Here is a 21,744-nt window from a genome sequence, read left to right as displayed (position 1 = left end):
TCTTCGAAAGGCACTTCGGATGTCTTGCTCCATGCGATGTTCTCCTCTACTACCGGAACAAGACTTGCGGTTCGACTCATTCTTTTCGGCAACTTCCACAGGTCCCGCAGCATAGTTTGTAATCCAGAAGATAAAATCGGGCCATTTCCACTTGTTTAGTCTCAATCCGGAACTGAGTAGACCAACTACCACGCTTCGGGACTCGCAGGCTGTCCAGGATCGGGGCGATCCGTTTTCGACTACACCACGAGTAATCAAACAAGTATTTGGTCAAAAACACGCTGGGTAGTGGCGGTAAGGAGCGCAATCCTCCATGAAGATTGTGTACCCTCTTGACTCTATAAGTCGGTGTAGACTTCTGGTTGGTCGTTGATTATACACTCCCAGGAAAACGATATCCACAACATGAGCTTAATTCCTACGGAAAACCAACGGTATAGAGCGGTACCGGGCACAGAAGGGGTGCTCCCAGACTGTTTAAAGCTGGCGGCCACGATTTGTTTGGCTGTACTCAAGTCCCACGCCTTTGAAGACACGTAATCGCCTCACCGTCGACCAGTAGACTTCAAGGCATACACCTGTCGTGGTGAGCATCCGAGCACGTCCCACGGGAGCCGGAGCGAGAGTTGAGATCCCCCACACGCATTGCGATCATCCAAGGCCTACCGACTCAGATGCTTCGCATTGGGAAAGGCTGCCGCAAGACCGTCTCTTCGCGAGCCCAAGCCACTCGTCAAAGCATGTTGCAGTTCTACGCCCTGCCGTGTGCATCACCGCCCAAACTGCGCCTTGCGTGTACGAGAGTGCAGACAGATTTGTGATCACCTCGCATGAAGAGTCGGGCTAATCTCCGCGGACGGGACTGGGGTTCGTGCCGTGCCGAAAGGATGGATATGGATGGCAAGTCAACGTCTGCGCAATGTATGCATTTCGTTGGACCTTTCCTCGCTTCCAAGGCCAGCGCTTAAGGGCTTTTTCCGGAAAATGTGATTTGTTCTTGAACTAGACCATTTCTCGTTGTCCCAGTCTCTACTATATCATGCGTTGAGGAATGCGTACATTGGTCAACTGGTTAAGAGAACCGTCTTGCCGATGTAGATGCTCAAAATCGCTCACTTTACCACGACACTTGGATCAGTTCTGCGCCACGCATCGCTTGGTCGAGCATTGCGCTGCGGGAACCCAATATGCGGAAGACATCTGCATCAGGCACAACACACCAAGTGGATTAGGAGAATTCTGGCCCTTTCGCCCTGTGTACCAGGAGAAGTCAATCTCCATGATCCAGTCGCAAGGAGCCATAGACCGTGAGGACCCGGACTTTTTGAAGAGACGGAAAAAGAAGCGGTTGGCTGTCTGATTACCAAATGCGGTCTGCTATGACCGGTTCCCACGAAGTTTTGCACTTTGCGGTTTTTTACCTGTTATGGATCTGCTTCTGGTCTCGGCACTTGGGACAGTCACAGGAGAATCATCTGTGAAGCGGAGTCGTGTCATTAGAGTACACAACAGTCCTAAGTGCTCGACTGAATATCTGTCCTGGATCAAGACGGCTTACTTCAATGGGCAGTCTCTCAGCGCTTAAAATCTCCGCGACATGACGGACTTGTCTAGGATAGAGTCAAGGTTTTGGTCACCGCCATGCTTATGGCTCGATCTGGAGAGGTTATCCACGTCATTCAGAGGTCCAAGCATCACTTTGAAGTTGCCGGCATGCTCCGTTTAATGTTCGAATACGTGCATAACGATCCTTCAATGCAATCCTCGAAAACTTTGTGGGATGATTTTCTCCACTGCTCAGAGGAAGATTTCCGACCTCTCGGTGTGCTCGCCAGCCACTGCTAAGCGCCCAACATCAACCAACAAGCACGCAACACAAACGTTTTACGTTGCAGTTCAAGTCAGGCCAGATGATTGGCGGACAATTGTACGAGAAGAATGCCCTCGGTGCTCCACCCCGAGATTCCGGCACCCTTTGGCAGACGTACGGAAGGAGAGGGAAGTCACCGCGGTACAACAACTGCCCTCACAATATGCCCTTCATTCGATTGCCCAGGGACTCATTCAAGACTCATCACTCAGCGCACTTGCTCGCTCGCTGTATCTACGGTGTGCTGATGAATGCAAATGCGAATTCGGACAAAATATGGCTTGCTTACCGACATCGACGGACCAGCTGAGGCACTCGGGGCCACGCCGGTGAATTAGACACTCGGGTCTCGCAAACAGAGCATCCAGAAGCACAGTCACGAGCGGACAATTTTGACGAAGGCGACAGTGGACGACTTGTGCGTCGAAAGGGGGGGTTGAAAAGACGACAGCCCCTGATCGAATGATGGCCACTCCAAGGCTTGGGACCAAAACCACCGGTCAACAGAACCACAGATCTTTGTTTGATCAAGGCTTGTATCATCAGCCATGGTTCCCTGAAGAGCAGGTCTCGATTGTCAAGGGCAATTTGTCTTTGTGCCTAGGTCTGCTCCAGGGGTCAACAAGGGCAACAGGGGAATGACCCGGTCCCATCGCGTGCGCCCGCCAAGTACACCTCCATGCTGCCATGGCAGCTCATCAGCCTGCCACGGATGGATTTTTCGGTGTCGGTGGTCATGTTCGTATCCTCAGGCGCCTGAAGTTGAGCGCCCGCTAGTAGCCGGGGAGATGTCCGCCGGACGAAAGGATTCAGCAGCCGCCGCCGCGCGCCAAACCTCAGTAGCGCAAACACGCGCCGTTTGCGCTCGCAGTGATCACCTCGACGCGTCGGATAGCGCATTAGCAAGGTTGTTGACTGGTGTGGCTGCTCAAACGAATCTCCGTTTCCAATGTTGACGAGGATACAGAGAATCGGTTTCATAGCTAGTTTGAAGCTTTGGACTTCAAACTAGCTCTGAACTAGCAGGGCGTCGGAACGAAAATTCTCGGCTACGTTTGACATGTATACCCTTTGCCGTACGGCAGAGGACCCCGAGACCACTGTTTCTTTACAATTGAGTCTCGATGAGCGACAATATCGAGGCGCCATGCTCCCTCTGAAGAGTCACCACCTGCTAGAGTAAGTGGACAAAAGCCCCTTCTACAGACTCACTTTGAAGAATAGCGACAGTGAAGGATTGATTGCACTACTTCCACAGCGCATCAACGTCTTGCAAGCCACTCGGTTCTTTCCGTACAATGTTGTCCACAATTGTGCTTCGATTGAGCAAGAAAAAGTGAGATTTGGTCGGCAGAATCCCCGCATCGTCGACATTGCCGTCAGGCTTGCCATTGTTCTCCTGCAACTATGGGCTTACCACGACCTAAGTTCGCTCGCACAGCTTTCCACGACAGTTCCGTCGGATGTTGTTGGATCTCTTGGACCTTCCTCCCCTTTTTTCTGTTGCTTGCGGGCTGAAACCGCTGTCATGAACAAAGTTGCTCAAGAGGAGGACCGAGGATTGAATAGATGACTCCGAACGACCTTTTTCTCCACCATGCCGCGCAGAAGAAACGGTCGAGACGCTTCATCATCGTGTCCGCTTCCGACAGCCTTTAGAGCGGGTTACGGTGCTTCTGCCTACGGCGGGGGAGATGGTGGACTTGGCCTCATGCAGCAACCAGACGCGGGGGATTACAGACGAGCAGAGTCAGAGGGCGGTGAGGTGAAGCAGACGGATAGGCAACTCCAGGGCACGCGCAAGCAAACATGAGGATGACGTGAGGCGTTAAGAGGCAAAGTATAGACATTGCCCCTTTTTGGCCCCCACGCGCCCCCTCGTCCGACTTTCCTCCACACCATCTCCAGGCCAGCTCCCCAGACGATAGCTAGGCAAGGGGAAGCGGACAGTCGCAGCCAGGGCACGTGGGATCCGCATCCGCAGCATCCACGGCTGCCACGAGGCTCCAGGATATGCAACCAGGAGCTCCTTGCCTAGATGCGGCCGAGCTCAGCCCGCCGTGCAGCACACACCCGGACCAGGCCGAGCGAGTGGGAAGCCAAAACAACACCATTTCAGATGCTGGGCGGAGGGGACAAGAGGAGGGGGTGGGTTAAGGCGACATGCACGACACTTTGGTGGACAGGCAAGCCACACGACGGAGAACCTGTCAACGGCCGCCAAAAGCGCCTCTTCTCTCTCTGTGGCCCGGCAGCCTGTGGCCCGGCAGCCTGTGGCCCGGCAGCAGAGGACGCAGCAGCCGCAGCAGCAGCAAGACAAGTCAAACTCTACCCACACACCCTCTTCACCACACACGCGCCCGCGCCTTGTGCCCAGAAAGCTAAAACTGTCTCATCTGCCGTCCCACCCATCCACACAAACAAACCCTACCGCTCCGTCCCGTCTCCCACCCCACCCCTCGCTCGCTCGCCTGGCTCGCCTGGTTTTTGCTCCCGTCTCGAGACACCCGCTGCCTGGGCCCCCCATCTCAAAATACGTCTTGCATGTCAGGCCTCATAACATGCACACAGTTGTGGCGCGACCACCAAAGACGAAGAGGAGGAGACAAGGAAGAAGAAAAAGCAAGGAAGCAAACACAAACGAAAGGAAAATTTCCGCCTATTGATCGTCATCCTGCAGCAGCAGCAGAAGCAGCAGCAGCAGCAGAAGCAGCAGCAGAAGCAGCAGCAGCAGCAACAGCAGCAAGTTGTGGTTGTCGTCGTCGTCCTATCGGAACCATCATGCAACTCGACCTCGGCCTCGCCGCTCCCCGACCCCCTCTCTGTCCATCCATGATCCACTGCGTCGGAAACTGTTGCGGACACGCGGGCGGTTGGACGACATGTACATACACACACACATGCATGTATGTAAGTACATGCCGTGCCACGACGTTTTGCATATTCGCACTGCCTGCCTGTATGCGTACGCTTCTGCCTCGCACGTTTTGCGCCGATGACTGGACAGGGGAGGAGGCCGGGGGGGGGCTGTTGGGACTTGGCCAATCCAATTGTTGGACTGGTCGCCATCTCTTGAGGCGCGTGGCTGTCGTGTTACGTAGGTAACATTGCAAGTCTTTGTGGGCAGATGGAGGGACAGGTACCTACCTACCTTCCTGTGTACAGTGCCTACGGTAGTCGAGCCGCTCCCCAGGTACGTACAAACATGGCTGGTTCGACAGCATGTATGCATGCCATGTATCTTCTTTTCTTTTTCTTTGTCCCCTTTGTCTTCTCCGACTCTGCGACATGTGTGTCCACAGACAGACGGACAGGTAGGCAGGCGGATGGTCGATTGAGCGCGGCGCAGCATCGCACAGCGCAGCGCAGTATCCTGAGCGCAAGATCAGGCCTCCTTCCCTGCTACTCGGCTGACCTGCTGCTGACAATGGCGAGAGGCCGGCTCTCTTTCTTCTCAGTTCTCAGACCTGTCCACTCACCCCTTCTTTCCATTGCAGCGTCGTGGCAAATCGAGTGCAAGCCGACTCCAACACCGCGCGACCAACGAGCAAAGACGGACGCTGGAAGGACAGCGGCGGCGAGACCGAGTGGTGAGTGTAAGAGACAAAGAAGATCAGGACAAGCAAGGTCTTGGAAGAGAACGACAAGAACGGAGTTGCAGAGAGCGATCGAGCGGGCGCGCAGGGAAAACAACAGGGACAAGCCGCCTTCGTCGCCGTGACATGGATTGCTCCATCCATCCCATCTCGTGTCCATGCCCATCCATCCATCCATCAGCATCCGCCGCTACCCTACACTAGCTCAAGATGCCCATCAATCATGCCACTTTGCCATATCGCTAGCCTCCCCGCGCTGTCCCCGTCCCGTCGTCTCCCCGCCGCATCATGAGGGAGGGCTGCTCCATCACCGCTGCATCGACAACCAAAACCCCTTCATCCCTCCTCCCACTGTTTAGGCGTCCGCAGCGGTATCCTTGATACATGTATACCACACGGGCTGCTGCCGCCGTTGTCGTTGTCGTCGTCGGCGGCCACATCAAGATAGATATACCTACTTACATCACATCGTGCCCGCATTTGCTAGCAGCGCCATCAACCTCCCGAGCGAACCCGACGCAGCGGTGCGCCGGGCGCTGCTGTGCGTTTGACAGTGGCTGGCTGTTTGGACGCAGTGTTCATTGCGCCGCTCAACAACAATTGCCGCTGCGTCGCGTCGCGTTGCGTTGCGTTGCGTTGCGTTGCGCCCACGTGTGTCTAGACATGCATGCATGCATGTATGCAAGTGAGATAGGTGTGCAGTGCATCACCACGTTTGGTCGCCCATCGCCGTGCTATGCGCGCGCGCGCGCGCGCGCGTGTGCTCTGCGGGGCGCAGGACAAACGAGAAAAAGGGAACGCAGGACGGTGTAAGTACGTACCTATGTACTGCTGCTGAAATTGTTATTGTCGGGTTTGGGCTGGGGGGTTGGATTCGCTCTAGCTGGCTGGCTGAGCGCCACACAATCGACGCGCAGAGAATCTGGTGGTTTAGAGTTGGAAGGTGGCTCGCGTTGAGGCACTATAACAGACTTGATAGAAGGGGGGGGGGAAGCACTTGGGTGGTTTGCGGATTGTGGTTGGAGGAGAAAGGCAATCGAGGGACGGGAAGTCTGCAAGCACGCTTCGAATTCCCCCCAGCTCCTCGTCGCGAGCCGTCTCGAGGAAGAAGCAACAGAAGAACAAAAAGAAGGCGGAGGCGGCGATGGCGGCGGCGAGTGGAGTACGAAGTGTGGATGGAGAACGGGTAGAGTCGAGAGTCTAGTAGGGGTCGTGAAGCATGAAATGCGAATAACCCAATGTTGAACGGGCGGGGCGCGCGGCTGGCCAACCTAGCACGCTGGGACGGGACGGGATAACCAAGGTATGCAAACAGACGACCGGCGCGCAGACGGTCGAGAAATTTCTGTTTCTGTACGAAGTCTTCTCGTGTTATTGGCAAGGGAGTTATGTTCGGCAGCGTGTGCGTCGGCTTGTAGCTGGAGGTGTTGGAGGCTGTCCCCCTCTCTCGTTTTCCCAAAAAGCTATTCGTCAATTGCAAAAGGTCCAGAACGACGGCAATGGGCGCAGTATCGAGACATCGAGGCTAAGCGCAGACGCACAATTGTTTTGTGCATTTGTGTGAGGTGACAACATGTGTCGTGACCTCACCATCAAGGCCGAAAGCCAACACCAGCGCCACGGCCTTTGTGCTGCCCTACGCCTGACGTACTGACTGTGCTCAGGCCTGACACATGGCATAGGGCAGAATGAGAGGAATGGCAAAGCAGAAAGTGCGCGTCAAGGCACAGTCGACCAGTGGGTTGAGTTGCCTTTTTGGGTATACCGCCTTCCCGCACTTTAATGACTACAGCTCCGCGGGTTGGTCGAACTCATGTGCAGTAAGCGAGGATCTTCAGCGTTTGTCGTGTATGAAGGGGTCTTTGGGAAGCATTGATGTTTGAAGTCTCGGCCTTGCGGTGAGCGGACTTATTTGGCAAGCCATTGGCCACATCGGACATGTCGTTGGTGAGCAACTGGTCTTGAATTGTATACACACTTTGCGTTTGCGGGAAGAATTGCTGGTCCAAGGCAAGCTCCAGAGGCAATGAGGCCGCGCGGTTGGCATCCGAGGACCGTTGGCCGCAGTTCTCAGCGGCTCTAGTCTTTTGTTGGTGGATTGGGGGCCAACTTGGCAGTCCCCACGCAATCACCAAACGGCCGCCCAGGGTTGTTGATGACGGGGTTGAGCACATGTTGAAACCTGACGTAATGCAGATCGGACTCATGGCGAAACTCGAGCAAAGAAGAAGAGACGACAGACCGAGGGCATATGCAGCAACAAGCGTCATCCGCGGACATGAAAAGAACGCTGGTGCCCGCGGAGCCCTGGTCGAAGGATTGATTGGCGTTGCGGCGCTGGACACGCTGCCACGGTGTGGCGTGGTTGCGTGGGGAATGGGCACTTTTGATCTGATGGGATGCTCGTCATTCATCAGCGTAGCCGAGCGAGGCTATACTACGTAGGCAGGAGCGTGAATGTAAACTTGTTCTGGAAGACCATGGCGAAGGAAGCATGTTGAGACAATCCTACCCAACCTGGAAGGTTGAGGCGTCGCTGCAAGCGACATGACGAGCAAAGAGACGAACCACTAGACAAGGTACAGGACAGCCGAGCATCCTTCTTGTCGTGCTTGGCCATCCATGGTCCTTGTCGATTATTCCTCGGGGTGGGCGTGCAAGTTGACGTTCTACATGAAGGCTTGGTATCAAAGGCCGTAGCCCACGCGCAACCACGATTCCTGGAAGCAAGCAGTCGGATGCTCTCCGTTTCCTTGTCCAAAATGAGCTTGACTTGTCTACCTTTTGCAATGAAAGTTTTACGGCAAAGTTTTGGTCGAGTGTGCCACAACCTGTGCATCAGTCTCGTGTGGTTCCGCGAACGTGGTGGACGACAACGGCAGCCGCCAGGTCACGGCACGCATGTCTCGGTCTCTTTGGTTTCGACGACCGGTCAGCTCAACGGGCGGCGGTTGGAATCCACGCGCCAGCTTGTGTAGCAGTCAAGTTCAAACTCGGAATTCCTCGAGACGGGACACCATCCCTTGCGGCGAAAAGCCAGTGTCGTGCAGATGCAGGTGGCACTTGGTACCAAAGCCAGGATTCCGGCTCCTGCTCCCGGCAGATTTTGCGGGAGTTCCGTCGCTGGCGGCGGCTGTCAACCACGAGGGGGCGCGGGCCATGTCGCAGCAAGTGTCACGGCATGCCAGTGGGCATAGTGTTTCTGCCGCCGCATCCAGACCAGCTCAACGACTCGCCCTTGCCTAGCCCGGTCTCATCAAAGAGGGAAAGAAAAAGAAAAAAGGGACGGCGGATGAGGATCGGAACAGTGGCAACACAGTCGCACCGCAGTGGCCGTGTGCAGTCGCCCCCTGACAGAGAAGCGCTTGGACGTCGTTTGCAAATTTGACCGTGGGCGGTCTATGCGCTCTGGTGGAATGCTGGCAGTGCAGCCACGCGCTCTGACGACGACGACGACATCGATGACTACGACGACGACGATGGTTCACAATCTGTGCAGACCTTGACCAGTCCAACAAGCAAACGAAACATGTCTCATAGCCGTGTCTCTCACTTGGACAGGCGGGACGGAAGCGACATGGTGAACATGGCGGGTACAAGAGATGTGGAATTTTCTCGGCGGTGGCTAGAGCCCGGCACGTTCCCTGAACTAAGTGAGACGAGCCTCTTTTCGGCATAATGAAACTCCACACACGGCGCAACGGGCGGGTAATAATACCGCCACCAGGTCATCAAAGGTCCGGCGCAACCAGGTGGGCTGATTCAAAAGAGAGACCGGGTGGCAGGGCAGATGAATTGTGGTGGGCTATGACACGGGAGGAGGGCGCCGACAGGTCGAGAGACCGGGCGGGGCGCAGACGCAGTGTGGCAAAAGCTTCTAGAGAGGAGGGAAAGGAGGAGCAGCGAAGAAAAAGAGAGAGAGAGAAAAAAAAAAAAAAAAAAAAAGGGCATGGCTGCCACGTGTTGGCTATCCGAGTCGGGCGTCGACGTTCTGTCCAGTTGGTCCCGGCACTGCAGTGAATGGCAGGGTTGACTGACGTGTGACGCAGCGGGACCTGGCCTGCCCTGAGCCCCTGGAGCGCAGAGGCAAACTGCAGTGCATGTGGAAGCCCGTCGACGCAACTCCAGCTGGCCTTGACCGGCCGTGGCCGTGGCAGCCCTAGACGGGCGTTGTGCAACGCTGGGCTACAGCACGGTAGAGTACATGGCTTGAGGATGAGAAGAGAGCCTGGAGCGGATGAGGTGGACTCTGCTTGTTGAGAGCACAGATATGACACAATCACCAAGACCAACCCAAGACAACGAAGGCCGGATTTAACGTCTCGTCCCGGCGCCGAGCAGCGCTGCTAGGCCGGAACAGGACACAATGGGCTTTTGCTGCCCACGGCGACTGCGCGTCAACCAAAGGGCAGCCACAGGGACGTGCGACGAGGGTAGGGCAGGTCAGCCGGAGATTTTGAGAGGGTGCGAGAGAGATTTCAGGACGAGATGTGAGAGGTGAGATTCGTCGAGAGGAGAGAGAAAGAGAGGGAGACAGGAAAGAGAGGAAAAAAAAAAAAAAAAAAAAAAAACGTGGTCTGGGTGCGGGGGGCACGTGGAATGAATGCACGGGAGGCAGGCAAAAAGAAAATGGAGATCTTGGAGATCCCCACCGTCCGCCGGCGGTGTGCACTCACGATGCGACTGGTCGACAAGAACGTTTACTGGTGCAGCTCTGAAACCCGGGACGCCCGCCACTCATCAAGTGCAGTCAGTGGTGAAGAAAACGTGCTACGAGGTTGCACTTGGGCTTGCACGGAACCAAGGGTTGTGGCATTGACTGCCTGCGAACGGATGCCATGCCGTCCGTATATTCGCCAGTCCTTCTCGAACCCCAAGCCAACTTGACCCTTTCGCTGAGGCCATGATGCAAGTGTGCTGGCGTCTCAGAGTGACAACAGTTGAACCAACCTGCAGTCCACTTATCTTGTGACAAGCCCGATCTTGCAAGGATTGCCGCGTGGGAGCCACAGGGGCCCAGGGATGCGGTCGGGGCTGCCTTCTGGCCTACGATCATCCCAAGGCCCGCGTCTTGCTAAGTCCCAGGTCGGTCGACTCAGTCGAGTTAAACCCCGAGCTGGCCTGCCCTAGCTAAGGTAGGTACCTAGTCAGCGCACACCCTTGATCCAAAAGACGCGGCGCATGCTATTGCTCCCTCGCTCGCCCTCTGTCTTGTCTTGTCTACTACGAAGACCCACCTCTTCCACCACCACCACCACCACCACTACCACTACCACCACACCCTCCTCCTCCTCCTCCGCCCGCCGACTCCCTGTCAAGGACGACGACGACGACGACGACGACGACGACGACTTCTCCTCCTCCTCCTCCTCCTCCTCCTCCTCCTCCTCCTCCTCCCTCTCTGCTTCGTCTCTGCTTCGTCTCCCCCTTCCTTCCCTCCAGTCCTCCTCTCAGTCAACCTACCTATCCTGCGACCTCCGCTTCCACCGCCCGTGACGTGACCTGCCTGCCAGGCGCGCCCGCTGCACAGCTTCCAATCCGTCATCGTCGCCCACATCCCACTGTCCCGCTGCACCTCGCCCGCTGATCAGAAACCACGCGACTTTCCCGACGCATCCAACTCCCAACGCGGAAACCCCGTCTCACAAATCCCTCGAGGCCAAGCCTGCATCCAACTACCCGTTGCCCAGCCTTTGAGCAACCAACTCGGTACCAGCCTTCTCGACTTTCTTGACCAACCCGACTGTCTATAAACCCTCTACGCGCCCCGCTCAACCCTACCAAGGTCCCTTGCCGGCCACCCTATCCAAACATGCATCAAACTTCCTCGAGATTGCTTCGCATGACCGACGATGACCGTCCCTTCACAAAGGTAAACAATCTTTTCTTTTTATCTTCTGTTTTTCGTTTTTTTCTTCTCCCCCCTACATCTCCTCGAACATCCCTCCTCCGGTTGGTCAATTGATCGAAATGAGGGTGAATTGGGTTGCGCTGGAGCTTCGGCTAAGCTTGTACGCTGGTACTAGCCAACCGAACCTGTCTGCGGTACCCCTCTGACGCTTTCGTCTCACAAACCACGGCATGTCCGATGGACCCGTCCAACGTCATTCTGGACTGCCGCTCTCAAAGACAAGACATGCGGCGGATCGCAAGCCGCAATTTCGCTGGGGCCAGCCGCCTGCTCCCAAACCCCGCCTCTCTGGCCCACGCTCAGTTTCTTTCGTCTGCTTTGGCGTCGCTCAAGCATTGCAGGGCTAATGCACCGTTTCTTAGGATTTCAATGACCTCTTTGCGACCCTGATGGTGAGTCTGCCGTTGACGCCGCATCGCGTTCGATGGCAGAAGATCGACCACAGTTTCACCTCCGAAGAGGCCATGACCAACCTTGGATCGCTCAAGTTTTCCCAATCCAATCGCATGCCGGACCCAAAGGACCCGTCGAGGATTGTGACCACGACTACTACGACCACTTTCTCAATGGCAAAGGAGATGGCCAGGTCAGTCTGCCAAAAGTTTTTGGAAGCAAGATTCATTGAATCGGTCGAGGGCAAGACGGATTTCATGTCAAAGACTGCTGTGTGGCAAATGACCCCCAAGGGTCTGCACGTGCTTCAGAGATTTTGCCAGCGCAACGGCATCAACCAAAAGCACGTCTATGAAGTGCTCGACTCGCCTCGCAACGTCATGCACCTGGTCATTCTGGAGCGCGAGATTGATTCCGACAAGCTGAACCACGACCAAGCCACCATCGAGGTCGTCTTCAGACGGTTCGCTGGTTCCGAAGGCCCCAACGCAAAGGCGAGCGCTGCCCAAGCAGACAACGACTCGATGAGCGAGTACTCGACTGGCATGGTTGGTGTCAAGATGGCGAGGGAGAGAAAGGTCGGCGACAGAGTCTGCATGAACACTTTCACCGGAAAGGCCGCCGTGGACTGGCTCATGGACTGCAGCTCCATGGTGGACAAGCGTGAGGCATTCGAAATGTGCTCCCTCTTTGTCGAGTTTGGTTTGATGGCCCCCGTCGAGGCCCACAACGTCCGCTTCCAGGCCTCGAAGAGCGCCATCTACTTTGTCACCGACAAGGGCCAAAGAGTTGCGGGCTGGATTCACAGCCCCACGAACGCGCCAAATGGCAGCGAGGGAACCACTTCAACTACCACCAGCAATAGGCCTCGTGAGGGAACAACGAGGGATTCCAACGCGAATAGGATGACGGTCATCATCCGCGATCCGGCTCTGCGTCTGCTCTTCAGAGAGTTTTTGCGCGAGACTCACTGCGAGGAGAACTTGTCCTTTTACCTGGACGTGAGCGAATTTCTTGGAAGCTACAAGGCGGCGAAGAGGGCAAACCCTACGCCAAAGCTCGAGATCATTCGAGAGACACTCGCAGCTGCCTACAGTATGTTGTCGCCATGGTTTATCCAGTACCACGCTAACAGCCGCAGGTCTTTACAACGCTTTCCTTGCCCCTGGCTCCCCCTGTGAGCTGAACATCGACCACACGCTGCGCACGGCGCTTGCAGCAAGGATGACCCGCGCCGTCGGCGACGATGAGGCCATGGTCAGGAGTCTTGACGAAGTTGCGACCCTCTTTGATCAGGCACAGAACTCCGTATTTAAGCTCATGGCTAGTGTAAGTCGAGACTCGGCAAGGTTGTTTACAACGTCATCACTAATCGGTCCAGGACTCTGTGCCCAAGTTCATGAGGGAACCCAAGTACGCTACCACCATCCGGGAACGCAACCTTGACTCGGCAGCGCACACCGCCATGGCAGCCTCATAAAGTATGGCCCCTTGAAGCGTGTCTCTACAGCACGTGCTATTTTACCAGCACCCTTCCATGACTTCGACCGCGCACCGAGACCGCGGCACAGCAATCGCCCCAGGATCACCAATTCCACCCCGCAAGCAGCAAGGTCTTTGCGCACAACACAACGGCTCTTGCAGCCGCGTCGAAGAGGAGGACACCTCGAGGATTGGAGAGTTGAAGCCAGCGATAACACATCAGCGACGGAGTTGATTGGAATGCATCATTATGCGGGGGTGGGGGGGTTGGGGGGGGGGGGGGGGGGGGGGGGGGGGGGGGGAGAAGTTGTTTTCATTTCTCAGGCTACACTTTTGCGGGGAGGGGAGGGGGACCAGCTTGGCTTTGGTCCGACCGGCGCCAAACGGCCGCGCGGTTTTGGATCGCCCACGTTTTGAATGTCGAGGGTCTTGGGAGCAATCCTCACGACAAGTGAGTTAGACCGGCGTTTTGGGGATTTATTTCCAAAACGGAAGTTTTGTTGCTTTCGTTTTGGTCCGACTTGATCATATGTCGGCCTTGTTGTTTTTCTTCTTTATTGGGTCCAGGGGGTTTCTTCCTCATCTCCTCCTCTTCCTCTTCTTGTTTTATTCGTGCCGCGCATGCTGGATAGCGCAGAAGACCGGGCCGGGGTGGGCAAGTGGAATGGACAGGCAGCTTCAGGGGACGGAGATGCCATGCGATAGCTGGGAGACGCCGGAATGTACACTGCTAGAAGTAGTGAAGGGGAATAACCAAACCGTGTGAACAACAATACCGCCGCAGCAACAACAACAACAACAACAACAACAACAACAACAACAACAACAACAACAACATGGGCAGTGTGACAATCTGGCTGCCCGACGGTTGCCTGCATTTTGGCTCCAGATCGGGAAGGATGTTCCCGTAAATCCAATCCGCAATATCTGGATCACGTGACTTCATGACGCGACGCGTGCGCGACTCCAATCGCCGCCTGGACGTCTTGCCATAGCAACACCTGCCAATGCCGTGCAATCCCTCTGATTGATCCGAAACTTGTGCCTCTCCAAATACCCGCCCTTCTCTTCACCTTCTGACCATGGGTCCACTTCCCAATGCAAGTCGTCCTCGTTCATCGCGTTGTAACGCGACGCGACGACGTTCAAGACCCACTTGAGCCGCGCTGACCCAACCTTTGCTGCAGTCTCAAGTGGCCCCGATTCCTAAAGATCTGCCGTTCCGAGTCGTCTCAAAGACCATCGGTCAGGGCGCATATGCATTGTTGGTGTCTTCTTCCCTGCCTCTTCGTCGTCGCAACTGGCCGTGTCAGCCAACCAACTAACCTGCTGCCTTCCTTAGCATCCGCAAAGCGGTGCCGCCAAACGCCTCCAAGCCAGTCATTGCCGTCAAATTCATAAACAAGGACCATGCATACCACACAGGCCGCCTCAAGCCCAGCCAAATCCAGCACGAAGTGACACTACACCACTACCTGGGCAAGCATCACAACGTGATACAGTACTTCAGCCATGGCGAGGACAAGCTCTACACCTGGATTGCCATGGAGCTTGCCGAGGGCGGTGATTTGTTTGACAAGATTGAGGCAGACGAGGGCGTGAGCGAGGATGTCGCCCACCTCTACTTCACCCAGCTCATCAACGCCGTGGGATACATGCACTCCAAAGGCGTGGCGCATCGCGACATCAAGCCGGAAAACATGCTCCTCTCGATAGACGGAGACCTCAAGCTCTCCGACTTTGGCCTCGCGGCGCTCTTCTCCAACAAGGGCAGGAAGAGACTTTGCAACAGTGTCTGCGGAAGCCCGCCGTACATTGCGCCAGAGATTGTGGCCATTCGTAAGATGAAGGCCAACAAGTCGCCAGTCCAGGGCTACGAGCCCAACATCTCCGACATTTGGAGCTGCGGCATTGTGCTCTTCGTGCTGCTGGCCGGAAACACGCCATGGGACGAGCCTACGCGCAACAGCTACGAGTTCAACGAGTACGTAAACACGAGCGGTCGAACGACGGACGAGCTGTGGAAGAAGATTCCTCCCCATATTGCTTCTCTGCTCCGAGGCATGCTCAAGCTCGATCCCAAAGAGCGCTTCACGCTCGATGAAGTCCGCACTCATCCATGGTACACACGCACAAACCCACACCTCGCAACTTCTGGCCGCATCGACAACCCCATCCGCCTCGCAACGCAGATGCTTGAGTCGCTGCACATCGACTTCGACACCAGCGTGCCAGCCACGCAAGCAGACGCGGCAGCAGGCAACGGCGCTTCCGATCCCATGGACATCGACAGCGGCATCGAGTTCGCCGCGACGCAGCCCGAAAATGCAGGCATCTCGGACACGGCCTTTGACTGGGAAAGGCCTCCCCGTCTCGCCATCACAGACGGCATGTCAGCCTCTCAGCCGGCAGACTTCGGCACGCGCACGTCGACGAGACCAGCGGCCAACGACCCGCGGCAGCGCGCGTCGCAGAAGCTGCTGGCGCACATTGCCGAGTCGCCATCGCTGACGCAATTCTCGCCCACGCCGTCAGTCCCCATCTCGCTCACGCAAGCGGCGCGGCGCTTCGGCGACATCGTGCCGCCGTACAGCCTGACGCGCTTCTTCTCGCCCCTGTCCTTCTCGCTGCTGCTGCCGCTGCTGGTCGAGGCGCTGCACCGGCTGGGCGTGCCCGTGTCGCCGCCGCCGCCCGCCGCCCTCGACGGCCGCGACCGCGAGACGTGGATCCGCGTCAAGACGGTCGACGGCCGTCAGCAGGGCCTCAACGGCGTCATTGCCGTCGAGCGCTTCACGGCGGCCGAGATTGGCGACGAGGCTGCTGCTGCGGCTGGTGTTGATGTGTCCGAGGTCCGCTTTGTCAAGATCAAGGGCGATCCGCTCGAGTGGCGCCGATTTTTCAAGAAGTGCGTCGTCCTGTGCAAGGAGGGCGTCGTGGTGCCGAACTGAGCGTCGATTGCGGCATTGTTATAGTTGGCTGTCGAGATTTGAAAGACAGTCGGGTTGGAACCTGTTGATTGAGCGGCGGTCATGCCTTGGGTAGCGCGCGACTTTGGTACGGCTGGTAGCGAGCGGGCTGTGAGTGTTGTGCATTCTGCATTTGCTCGCCACTGGTGGTTGTTGTTGGTGGGAGGGAAAGCGAACACTGCATTGCCCCCCTTCTCTTTCCCCTTTTCTCTTTCTCAACACTCATAATACCCCTTTCCCCTTCTTCCTCTTCTCCAATGAAAAAGGCCTCGTCTTGCTGGCTAGATTGATAGATAGATTCATTCTGATAATTTCCTCTTTTCTTTTCTCTTTATGCTTTCTTTCTACCTCTCGTCGTCGCCCTCGTCGTCTCTTGTAGATATATACACATGTACCTACCTTTCGCATTCTCTATACCTCTCCCATTAGCACACGTGCCTCCTGACCTTGCGGTTCAAATAGAAAAAGCCTCGGTCCTGTGTACCAATCAATGCAGTGTACATTGTGTGTCGATGGATGGCCCGTCCGTCCGTCCGTCTTTATGCGGTCGAAGGGGGGCGGAAGTAGAGTGGGAGGTGCGCGGGCGAAGAAGCTGTTGCACGAGCATGCCGAATAGCAGTAGTGACGACCGGAAGAATTTTCCAAATCAAGAACAACAGCACGCACGCACGAATGCACACATGAGAAGCCAGCGAGAAAGGCAAAGTTAAAAGGCCTTCGGCCATTCTGGCAAATATTGAGTAAATGCTATCAAAAAAGTCGGGGTCGTAGTAGTGGTATCTCGTTCCTCCCAGTAGCAAATGTCAATCGCGGCGATCCGCTAATATCCCGCTTCGCTCGGTCGTGCGCAAAAACTCTTTCTTTCTGTGACTCTCAATCGACCTGGAAAAATCTGTTCTGCGTGGGACCCGTTCTCACCATCAAAGTGTGCTCTGCAAACTCTTGGAAAAGGCTCTGCTGCTTCACAAGGGAAAGGGTGGAAAAGAGGAGGCTCAGCTAGTCGGTTCGGCTAACTAAGTGCACAAGATGGAAAAGGAGGGGAGAAGAAGAGGAGGAAGAAGGAAAGGAAACTGTTCAATGCAGAGAATGCTGTGCAGCTCAACTCCTCGTCGACTGTCTGACGTCCATCGGCGCCTTGCTATCCGAGAGGTGGACACGAAAAGGTTGGTTGGCAGGTCTGCGCTTGGCCGACTCGCCGTGGAAAAATTCACATACAAAGCGGAGGACTTCGTGCTTCTTCCTGTTTTCGTAGACGGTGATGACGTCGCCCGTATACAGCCTGCCGAACTCGTAGCATTTGCCCGGTGCCGGCGGCGGAAGGTGAACGCCGTTGACCCAGACGCCCCTGCGGCTGTTGGTGTGGATTTGTACCTCCAGCCCAGGGAGCTTGGTCCAGTCCTTGTTGGCTTTGATGGCGTCCTGCAGGCCCGGTGCAAAGTGCCAGATGGTAAAGGCGTTTTTGGGAACGCGGTCGTCGTTGACATCATTGAAGACGATCGTGCACTGACTGAGGCGGCCCCAGCTCACGCATTCCTTTTCAAGCCGGAGAACTGTGTGGAAGAATGAATCCGGAGTCGGGGTCAAGTTTCCCAGTCGTGGCTTTGGCCGACGAAACTCACCGTCAGTGGAAGAATATGACTGCAGTGCCCCAGCAATGGTGTCTGGAGCCGCTTCGCTTCCCCTGCGATTTGAGTTGGTATCCGTCTCGTCTTCGCTTGTGTCTGAAGGAACTAATGTCGAGGGTATTGAGAGAAGTTTTGGTGGTGCGAAGACGGGGCCTCGACTGAAGTCGAAGCCGCTGACTTTTGAAGAGTATTCATTGTTGTGTGTGGACTCATCATCCGCCTTCCAGAAAAACGATGGTACTACGGGTAATCGTATTTCCCGGCTGAATCCATTCTTCTGCTTTGGTGTTGCTTCTTGGGATGGCTGTGACGAATCCTTGACTATGGACTTGCTTTGGCCCGGGCAAACGCGAGGTGTTGGCGTATCCGAGGCCGGCAAGCTATGTTGCTGTGATACCTCGGGAGTTCGTGGTGTCGTCGGTTCGTTTTGGTCTCCTTCCGGCGAGTTGGGGGATTTTGGGGAGTCCATGTGCAAATCACGAACCATGGACTCGGTGCCAAGAAGACTGTCGCTTGCGCCGCTACTGTTGGAATGCTTCTTTGGCGTTGTCAGGTTCTCCATTGACAACGTGTTGCAAAGTTTAGCGGGCTGATGTGCTCTGGGACTCTTACTGTTTGTGCCATCTTGTCCGCTCAAGTCCGACCCGTCCTCAAGGGACAAAGCTTGATGAGTCTGTCGGTTCAAGGCTCCAGAGCCTTGTAGGGCCGACTGACCAATCTCGCCAAAAAGTCGAGACTTTGCTGCGGAGGCACGCTGGGAAAATGTGTAGTTGCCTCCATTTACCGCTGACCTGCGCGAAGCGTAAGAAACCTCGGGACTAGAGTCGGATTCAGGGGCGCCCCGATATTGGTAACGCGGATGCAATTTGTCATGCTTGATGCGCTTGGACTTGTGGATCTCCAACAGCTCCTCCTCGGGCTCAGATTCTTCTTCATCATCTTCCTCGTCGTCACTGTCTTCCGGCACACTATACCCAGCCTTCCTATCGCTGAGGCTTAGTTGGGAAAATTTGTCCTCAGAAAATTGAAAAACAGCTTCATCCTCCTCCTCTTCATCCTCCTCCTCCTCCTCTTCCGGGATAGCTTGCAAGTCGGGGTTGACTACATCGGGGACAATTTCCCTCGCGAGCTTGACTAACCAAGGATGGTGAAGACATTCCAACTCCGTTGGACGCAGCGCAGGATCAGTATTGAGCATCATGGTGAGCAAGTCGATGGCCTCATGGGACACCCCACATCGCTTCAGCGGCGTCGTGTCCAAAGCCGTGCTCATGATCTTGTTGAACATGCCTTTTCCGGTGTTGTCCATGACGCCCTCGAATGGTGGACTGCCACAGAGCGCAGACCAGAGAACAGCTCCAAACGACCATATGTCGACGGATTGGCTGTACGAGTGATAGGTCTTTTTGGATTCACCTGGTTTCCGGCGTTTTTGGCCTTTTGAGTTTCCGTCGTAGTGTGGAAAGACCTCCGGTGCGCAATATAGCAGTGTCCCGCAGAAAGTCTTGAGGAAAGTTTCATTGTTGCTCACAACTTTGGATAACCCAAAGTCAGACAGCTTGACGTTGAAAGGCTCTTCGGAAGCGATGAGGATATTGTCGGGCTTGATATCTCTGTGTGTGATCTTTCGAGAGTGGAGATATGCCAGCGAACTGAAGATTTGGCATGCAACTCTTTGAGCCGCTGATTCTGGGAGTAAGTCGTGCCTGCCCAACCATTCCGACAAGTTTCCACATGGCACATACTCCATGATGATGTAGAGGTAGTTGCCCCTGTCCACGCAGTCCACGTACTGCACAATGTTTGGATGGCTCAAATCCTGCATGATCTTCATCTCATTGTCGAGCTTCTTGTCCATCTGGCCATTCTTTATGAAGCGCTTTTTCTCCAGCTCTTTTGCAGCAAACAGCTCTCCATTCATGACGGTCGCAAGCTTGTAGACAGTAGCAAAAGCTCCTTTGCCGAGTTGGTCCACAACGTTATAATCAGGTTTGCCGTTCCATCGCATGCCGTATGTTTGGCCTCCAGACATGACAGGCACCACCGGACCTCCACGAGTGGCCGCGTTTCGTTCCGTCTTCCCACCATGACGGCCCTTTTCTTCCTCCTCTGCAAGGAAACGCTCCTGATCGAGCTTGACATTCAGAAGGTAGGCTTGACACCGGCGTCGCCACTCCTCCTCATATCCGTCTTTGGCTGGAATCCGGACATGGAATCTGATGCACTCTTCGTTCCTTGGCGACAGGATCGATATTATGGAGCCCGAGTTGAGCATGGTGGTCACTGGTCCCCCGCGTGGCTTGTTCCTGGATTTCAGAAGTTTGTCGTCCACCATGGTGCCGTTGGTGGACATGTCTTCGAGCATGAGAACGCCCCATTTATTGACGTAGATGCGGAAATGGGAGTTGCTGACACGTTTTGAGACTTCTGGCCCATCCTGCAAGACAATGTCGGATGATTGAGTGTTGCGGCCGAAGACAAATTGTAGACGGGGTTTTTGGAGTGGAGAGGAGAACCTCAGCGCAAGATCACATATGAAGTCGGAAGAATCGACATCATCTTTGGAAGAATTCTTGATGAAGGTCTCGGCTTCCTCCACAGGTTGGGTCGGGTCCTCTCTGATTATCGAACCGTCCGGTGTGAGCAAAGTTCGGAGGACATGCTGTGGGGAGTATTTTGCAGCGAATTGGACAATGTAAAACGCGGCGGGTGCTGCTGGTGTCAGAATGCAGAAGACGTCCGGAGCATCCATTTCATCCAGCCCGAATGTGTCTTGACCCAGGCGGCGGGGATCGAGGAGGGGTTGCGTTAAAGGTTGGGTTTGTTCATCGCTTTGGAGTTGTTCAGTGGCAGGATCCAGCATTGCATTGCCGGTAGCTTCCGGTTGCAACCATTCTGGTAACACCATGCTTCTTCGGACCAATGCGATGTGAGGCTGCAATTCGATGGTCAGAAGTGGCCAAGGGTGCTGTGTAGCGGAATTGAGTGCCTTTTGAAGGACAGAGGCCAAGATGTCGCCAGGAAGTCGGACTTTCTCTGGTACAGGCGATAACGAAGGTCGCTGGAGTCACGTACCCGAAAAGGAAGCTGCGATAGAGTCTAGGCAGCAGACGGTTGGATGCAGTGTTGAGACGGAGTACCGGGACACAGCGAAATCAAAAGGTTTAGCTGTGCCAGGCCTTGTCCTGTATGAATTTGTCCATTCGATTTGGTGTAGGAGAAGACGGGCAGAAGTAGGTGGAATGGGCCGAGTCCAGTGCAAAGGTCGAGCGTCTACGGGAAATACGCGGAGATTTGGTGTAGTACCTATCCAACGGCTGGCCGCAGCAGAATAGCAAAACGAGTGCAGGCACCGTAGACTGGGCGTATCGTCTGCGATAGAGGTGGCCAGAAGCAAGAGGAGGAAGGGCCTGTCCACCACCAGATATTGTGCGCTCCTTATCTTGGCCCAGGCAGTGTTTCCCAACTGTTGGCTGTAACGAGGCTACACAGACGTCGCGGTCGTTCGGTGCGGTGGAAGGAGTGGGAAGATTACGTGTTTGGACGCGTTTTTCGAGAGCGAATGGTGGGAAGAATCAAGGCGGGTCGACGGGGGACGGGTCGACATCAAATGAGCAAAATGCGTGGTGCGCGACAAGTGCGTCGTCAATGGCTACGAAGCAGTGGCACGGTGGAAAGCCAAGAGGGTTGGTCGGCGCAAGGAAGTAGAGGAAAAGTCGGAGATGGGATTTTTCGAGACAGCAGGGACTTTTTTGGGGGGGGGGGAAAGTTCACCAACTGCGAGGATTCGAGGGTGGCACGGCGTGGTGTTGTGTCAAGTGGGCGGATGGTTGGACGACGACGACGACGACGACGACGGCGGCGGCGGCGGCGGCGGCGGTTGCCCAGCGAGCAGGCACCC

General features: G+C 55.5%; 5 protein-coding genes across 5 annotated transcripts; 4 read left to right on the top strand and 1 right to left on the bottom strand.

Moving 5' to 3' along the window:
* The first annotated feature begins 4,905 nt into the window (after positions 1-4,905).
* Positions 4,906-5,721, top strand: IWZ02DRAFT_135914 (uncharacterized protein). The gene has a single exon (XM_066761690.1). It carries the CDS (start codon positions 4,998-5,000, stop codon positions 5,589-5,591), a length of 594 nt encoding a protein of 197 aa, XP_066626324.1. The 5' UTR covers positions 4,906-4,997; the 3' UTR covers positions 5,592-5,721.
* Positions 5,722-10,820: 5,099 nt separating this feature from the next.
* IWZ02DRAFT_442573 (regulator of G protein signaling domain-containing protein) lies at positions 10,821-13,510 on the top strand. Its single transcript, XM_066766972.1, has 4 exons — positions 10,821-11,338; positions 11,740-12,865; positions 12,912-13,099; positions 13,152-13,510. Exons 1-4 carry the CDS (start codon positions 11,279-11,281, stop codon positions 13,248-13,250), a joined length of 1,473 nt encoding a protein of 490 aa, XP_066626323.1. The 5' UTR covers positions 10,821-11,278; the 3' UTR covers positions 13,251-13,510.
* Positions 13,511-13,547: 37 nt separating this feature from the next.
* IWZ02DRAFT_442571 (uncharacterized protein) lies at positions 13,548-14,068 on the top strand. The gene has a single exon (XM_066766971.1). It carries the CDS (start codon positions 13,782-13,784, stop codon positions 14,016-14,018), a length of 237 nt encoding a protein of 78 aa, XP_066626322.1. The 5' UTR covers positions 13,548-13,781; the 3' UTR covers positions 14,019-14,068.
* Positions 14,069-14,259: 191 nt separating this feature from the next.
* On the top strand, positions 14,260-16,404 carry IWZ02DRAFT_135845 (serine/threonine-protein kinase Chk1). Its single transcript, XM_066761689.1, has 3 exons — positions 14,260-14,352; positions 14,440-14,516; positions 14,595-16,404. The coding sequence occupies exons 1-3, from the start codon at positions 14,335-14,337 to the stop codon at positions 16,198-16,200; spliced, it is 1,701 nt and encodes a 566-aa protein (XP_066626321.1). The 5' UTR covers positions 14,260-14,334; the 3' UTR covers positions 16,201-16,404.
* Positions 16,405-17,316: 912 nt separating this feature from the next.
* On the bottom strand, positions 17,317-20,706 carry IWZ02DRAFT_371572 (uncharacterized protein; the record flags this gene model as incomplete). The annotated part of the gene is made up of 3 exons (XM_066764577.1): positions 17,317-18,106; positions 18,173-19,865; positions 19,929-20,706. 3 exons carry the CDS (start codon positions 20,704-20,706, stop codon positions 17,317-17,319), a joined length of 3,261 nt encoding a protein of 1,086 aa, XP_066626320.1.
* Between the last annotated feature and the right edge of the window lie 1,038 nt (positions 20,707-21,744).

Source organism: Phyllosticta citriasiana, assembly GCF_038021145.1.
Source record: "Phyllosticta citriasiana strain CBS 120426 chromosome Unknown IWZ02scaffold_2, whole genome shotgun sequence".
Taxonomy (NCBI): domain Eukaryota; kingdom Fungi; phylum Ascomycota; class Dothideomycetes; order Botryosphaeriales; family Phyllostictaceae; genus Phyllosticta; species Phyllosticta citriasiana.
This window is presented reverse-complemented; position numbering and strand designations above follow the sequence as displayed.